The sequence below is a fragment of the Cynoglossus semilaevis genome, chromosome 9, assembly GCF_000523025.1.
Source record: "Cynoglossus semilaevis isolate Cse_v1.0 chromosome 9, Cse_v1.0, whole genome shotgun sequence".
Taxonomy (NCBI): Eukaryota; Metazoa; Chordata; class Actinopteri; order Pleuronectiformes; family Cynoglossidae; genus Cynoglossus; species Cynoglossus semilaevis.
The window spans coordinates 4,488,771-4,494,653 of NC_024315.1; the positions used below are offsets into that span (position 1 = coordinate 4,488,771).

Here is a 5,883-nt window from a genome sequence, read left to right on the forward strand (position 1 = left end):
GGGAGAGGGAGAGCGAGAGGGGGTGGGGAGAGGAGGGGCGGGGGGGGGGGAGGAGAGGAGGGGTGAGGAGAGGAGGGGAGAGGAGAGGAGGGGTGAGGAGGGGTGAGGAGAGGAGGGGAGAGGAGAGGAGGTGGGGGACAGGGCAGACTCTGAAAATAAAAATAAAGGTGTTTCTCCTCCTCTCCAGGCCAGACATGTGATCTGTCCTGTCTCCACCGCCTAATGAAGACGTACGGCCTCGACAGGGCAGTTTCTCCTCCTCTCCAGGCCAGACCGCCTAATGAAGACGTACGGCCTGTGTGTGTGTGTGTGTGTGTGTGTGTCTGGAGAGTTTGAACAGTGACGTCCTCCTTAATAAATATCTGTGACAGTGAATGTGTCGCTGCTGCATTAGAAGAGTTAACTGACCAATTATCAAAGTCATCACAACGTGTGGCCTGCCCCCTACTGGCCTACAGCCTCTACTCCTTTTGCCCTTACCCCCTGTCTGTCTCATTCCCCTCTTCACCCAATCCTACATCTTCTCTCCTCCCCCCCATCCTGCCCCCCCTCAGCCCCCCATGGACAGATGGAGGTAAAGACGGAGAGAAGGGAGGGGTCGGGGGGGGGGAGGGGGGGGGAATACAGAGAGGGGAAGGGCGTTCAGGACAAATCTGGCCCGTCTCTGTCAAAATGCTGACAAGGACACAAGGACAAACTGTTTCTCCCCCCTCCCTCCCCCTCCCTCCCTCGTACTGTCACACACACACTAACAAGTCCAGAGATCCAGAGGGGGAGGGGCTAATGGAGGAAAGGCTGCGACTGTTCAGACTTGGGGGGTTTTTTTTTGTCCTCACCTTTGTCCATCAGCTGGTTAAACAGTGACACGTTGGAGAAGAAGAAGAGGTAAGCAAACATCTGGCTCTGGATCTCAGGGTGGACCTCGTAGCCCTGCATCAGCTCCTGGGCATTTTGAAATACCTGCAAGTACAAACAGATACTCACACCATGATACTACAAATACTTTAGAATAATACGTGTAATCAGTGACATCACATCATCTCCTCGGACATCAATGGACTGTCAGTCAAACACCGGTGTCCACCGTCCACTCCTGTCTGAGACGGTGGACGACCTCACCTGCAGGACTCTGCGAACGGGCTCCGGAAACCCGACCCCTCCCTTCCAGCAGGGCTCAGAGTTGTCCACCGGGAAGGGATTACAGTCGAACAGACCAGGTAACACCACATACAGAGCCTGGAAACACACACACACACACACACACACACACACACACACACACACACACACACACACACTGGTGACGGAGGAACTTCCTACTTTAATTTAGCAGCAGAATATTCTTTCATCACTTCCTGTTCCCAAACTCCCAGGTCCACACAGACCGTGACCTCATCACGCCGGAGTTTGTGCTGCCTCACGAGGTGCGTTCAGGTACTGCTGGAAACTTGAATATCCAATCATTACAACCGTTATCTTGTTCTACTTCAGCACAAACGACTATAAAAAAATTAAATAACATTTTTTTTTTTTTGGGTTCACTGGGTGTTGTGAGTGTGTGTACCTGGGTGTTGTGAGTGTGTGTACCTGGGTGTTGTGAGTGTGTGTACCTGGGTGTTGTGAGTGTGTGTACCTGGGTGTTGTGAGTGTGTGTACCTGGGTGTTGTGAGTGTGTGTACCTGGGTGTTGTGAGTGTGTGTACCTGGGTGTTGTGAGTGTGTGTACCTGGGTGTTGTGAGTGTGTGTACCTGGGTGTTGTGAGTGTGTGTACCTGGGTGTTGTGAGTGTGTGTACCTGGGTGTTGTGAGTGTGTGTACCTGGGTGTTGTGAGTGTGTGTACCTGGGTGTTGTGAGTGTGTGTACCTGGGTGTTGTGAGTGTGTGTACCTGGGTGTTGTGAGTGTGTGTACCTGGGTGTTGTGAGTGTGTGTACCTGGGTGTTGTGAGTGTGTGTACCTGGGTGTTGTGAGTGTGTGTACCTGGGTGTTGTGAGTGTGTGTACCTGGGTGTTGTGAGTGTGTGTACCTGGGTGTTGTGAGTGTGTGTACCTGGGTGTTGTGAGTGTGTGTACCTGGGTGTTGTGAGTGTGTGTACCTGGGTGTTGTGAGTGTGTGTACCTGGGTGTTGTGAGTGTGTGTACCTGGGTGTTGTGAGTGTGTGTACCTGGGTGTGGTGAGTGTGTGTGTACCTGGGTGTTGTGAGTGTGTGTGTACCTTGGTGTTGTGAGTGTGTGTACCTTGCAGCGTCTCCAGGCCGTGTGTGTACGCTGGTGCTCTTTGTTGTATGAAGTAGAGGATCTCGATGGAGTTGGACATCCAGAAGAAGATGATCTGCAGGTCTGGGATCAGGTCTGAGATACTGAGCAGACACAGGGAGGTGGGGTCCTGGCTGCACACACAGATGACGGTGGTTGGACACGTAAAGGACACGTAAAGGACACGTAAAGGACACGTAATAACACGCTGACACGGAGCCCACACACCATCTTCTCCGTGTTAGCGCCAGATGAAAGCTGATACTCACTGCTGAGCCTGCTTCTGTGCCAGCTCCTTTGTCTTCTCCTGGAAGGTGCACGCACACACACACACACACACACACACACACACACACACGAGGCAATTAAGCAGTCATTAAAGTTTCAGCGTGTGCGGAGGAGACGCTAACCTGCCCTCACCGTATCACAGATGCAGCACCTTTGGCCCTAACACAGACACCCAGAGTCGGACACCCGGAGTCGGACACCCAGAGTCGGACACCAAGAGTCGGACACCCAGAGTCAGACACCCAGAGTCGGACACCCAGAGTCGGACACCAAGAGTCGGACGCCCAGCGTCACACTCACTCGGACACCCAGAGTCGGACACCCGGAGTCGGACACCCAGAGTCGGACACCCAGAGTCGGACACCAAGAGTCGGACACCCGGAGTCGGACACCCAGAGTCGGACACCCAGAGTCGGACACCAAGAGTCGGACACCCGGAGTCGGACACCCAGAGTCGGACACCAAGAGTCGGACACCCGGAGTCGGACACCCAGAGTCGGACACCAAGAGTCGGACACCCGGAGTCGGACACCCAGAGTCGGACACCAAGAGTCGGACACCCGGAGTCGGACACCCAGAGTCGGACACCCAGAGTCGGACACCCAGAGTCGGACACCCAGAGTCAGACGTCCTGCTGCCCTGGATTCAGATAATGTCCTCGATATCCAACATTTTTAACCCATTTAAATTATTTTCAGCCATAGAAAAAAAAACTTGACCTAGAAAAGATGGTTGACTTTAACCAGGACTGATCATAGTTGGACTGATTATAATACCCTGATTCAACACTGAGTATTTGGTCGGATGGTACAATACGAACATGTTAGTCCGACTGTTATTTACTTGACTTTGACGACTGTCGAGTCCCAACTCGTGAGCTGCAGCCCTTTATTGGCACATCATTTCACTGGCATTGGTCTGAAAATGATTGGTCTTGGTTAGTCCATGAGCAGTGACAGGCAAAACAATTAAATGCTTCCACAAGGTGGCAGCAGATGGCTACTGAAAACAAAAATCTTTGTGCGTTTCTTTATTCAATTCCTGCCAGTGTATCAGAGTTGTGTTCAACTAAACAGGACCAGGTTTCTCACTGAGGAAGGAACTTGGAACAGAACATTATTGTATTTTATTGCGTTTTGGGACATATTTGTTTGATGCTGCGCTGTGTGATTTTTTTAATATAAAATATGTGCGTAGTGACCCCTAGTGGAAGAAAGTGGTGAAAGTGATTCTTCTTCTTCTGCTATGCTTTGTAATTTCTCTACTGTTTTCTTCTAAAACACTGTTTCTTCTTCTTTTTCTTTCGGCTTTGTCCCTTTTTTTTCAGGAGTAGCTACAGCAGATCATTGATGTCCATCTGTCCCTGTTCTCTGCATCTTCTACTCTGGCTCCAACTATCTGCATGTCCTCCCTCACTGCATCCATATATCTCCTCTTTGACCTTCCTCTCTTTCTCCTACCTGGTAGCTCCATCTCTAACATTCTTCTACCATCGAGACAAGACAAGAGTTAGTAGTTGAAGTTTCCAGCCACACCTGACCTTACGTGGTCGAAAACGTTTCCTTGACATGAGAGGACAGAGAAAACTCACCCATGCAATGCTCTGGATTCTACGGACAATCTTTAGCAGCAGTTTTCCAAAACTCCCTGGTGGGAATGTTGAGGCCGAGTGTTGTATGCACAGACACAGCAGATACGCTGGCGTCAGCTTATGGTCGTCTCCTGAGGAGAGACACACGTTTAGGTAAAGACGCGTGGACTGTAGCCACAGCTTTCTCCATACAAGGTGCATGCTGGGAAAACGTAGGAACATGTAAAACATTTTTCATCTTGAATCACAAAACACACCTCCAGGCTCGATGAGAGACACGATTCTGTTTAACAGCTGGTCCTCATGAGACGGGTCGAACTCCAGCTGTAGCCTTCTTTTCTGACCTCCAGCTCTTCCTCCTCCTCCTCCTCCTCCTCCTTCTCCGCCCGAAACGCTGATCGGCCTTCCAGCCGTTGTCCCTCCGCTGCGTGGCTTCACCAGCTGAGGTTTGAAGCTGCGTCTAGCCGCTGGACCTACGCTCAACACCTGCGCTGGCCTGTCCTTCAGGACAGAGCCGCACATTTTACAGGTCTGAGCCCCGCCCTCTCCTTCCTCCACCCCTGTGTCATAAATCTGCCCCAGGGAGCGAAGGCGTGCCAGGGTCTGAGCTGGCAGAGGCTTGGAGCCTGTGGGATCCTTGAACAGGAAGATGTAATGTGCTCCAAATGAAAGGAGGTCACCGTGACGCAGCGTGGTGGAGCGCTCACACCGGGAGAAGTTCACCAGAACTGCAGCGTGGAGGACGGGCTCCACAACGACACAGACGCGCTGGTTCTCCGGTTCTTCTATCTTGCTGTTGTTGACGTGGCGACGGGGGGCAGGAACGCGACGCAAGCGGCAGTGGAGGGTCAAGATGTCAGGTGAAAAGAGGCAAATGTTGGGGCGGGCTGACGGGGTCTCCTGTCCGACTGTATGTTGCTCTCTATTTAGAAGATAGACCAGGCAATCCTAAAACAAACCACATGATTAAAGTCACCCCCCCCCATTCCAAAACTCTTTTTCAAACCAATCAATAACTTTGCTTCTGTCTCACATTCCCTAGTGTTGTGCACCGTGCTAAAGTACTTCACAACCGGTCCTAAACTTTTCTGACCACCAACGTTTCAACTCTTCACCCAGGTCCTGTCTTCATTTTTACTGATTTTTTGAGATGATTTTCCCTCCATCTACCTGCTGATTGTATCCCTGCAGCAACAGCAGATGTGGTGACTGGTAAAGAGAGTGCCTCACTCCTCCTCCTCCTCCTCCTCCTTCTCCTCCTCCCTGACTCCCCTCCTCTTTTCTCCGGCTACTTGAGCTTACTTCACGTTCCCGGGCTCTTAAAGGCCCCGGCAGGGTTGAATAATATCGTTTGGGCTCCTCTGCTGCTCCCAACTGAAAACACATGAACAGACAAGAAGTGAGGCTTTCAGTCAGGCTGATAACAGAAAGATGAGTGAGGACGGCCCATCATCCTGGCTGACCTCTGACCCACCTGGTTAAGGCTGGTTTCACTGAGGCTGCGGCAGAACGATGAGTTGCTGGACCGGGGCAGAGTCAGCGTCCCTTTGGCCCGGTTCCTCTGGAGCTTACGAGCCTGAGCGTTAATGTCTACGGGGGCAGGGAGAGACGGCAGGAAACAGAACAGGGGGGGGGGGGGAGGGGGGGGATGTGAAAAAACATGGAGGATTAGGGAATACAAGAAAGAAAAGTTAGAGTGAATGAAGTGGAGACTTTCCATCTGACTCTCCGTCCACGTAGGCCTGTGACGG

General features: G+C 51.8%; 1 protein-coding gene across 1 annotated transcript in view; it reads right to left on the minus strand.

Annotated features, from left to right (window-relative positions):
* radil (Ras association and DIL domains) overlaps nt 1-5,883 on the minus strand; it is a 19,853-nt gene that overhangs the window by 6,573 nt on the left and 7,397 nt on the right. The window contains 8 exon segments of the mRNA XM_025058691.1: nt 837-960; nt 1,120-1,355; nt 2,236-2,387; nt 2,523-2,560; nt 4,133-4,263; nt 4,390-5,080; nt 5,303-5,506; nt 5,607-5,722. Of these exon segments, the coding sequence (XP_024914459.1) occupies nt 837-960; nt 1,120-1,355; nt 2,236-2,387; nt 2,523-2,560; nt 4,133-4,263; nt 4,390-5,080; nt 5,303-5,506; nt 5,607-5,722 (1,692 nt within the window).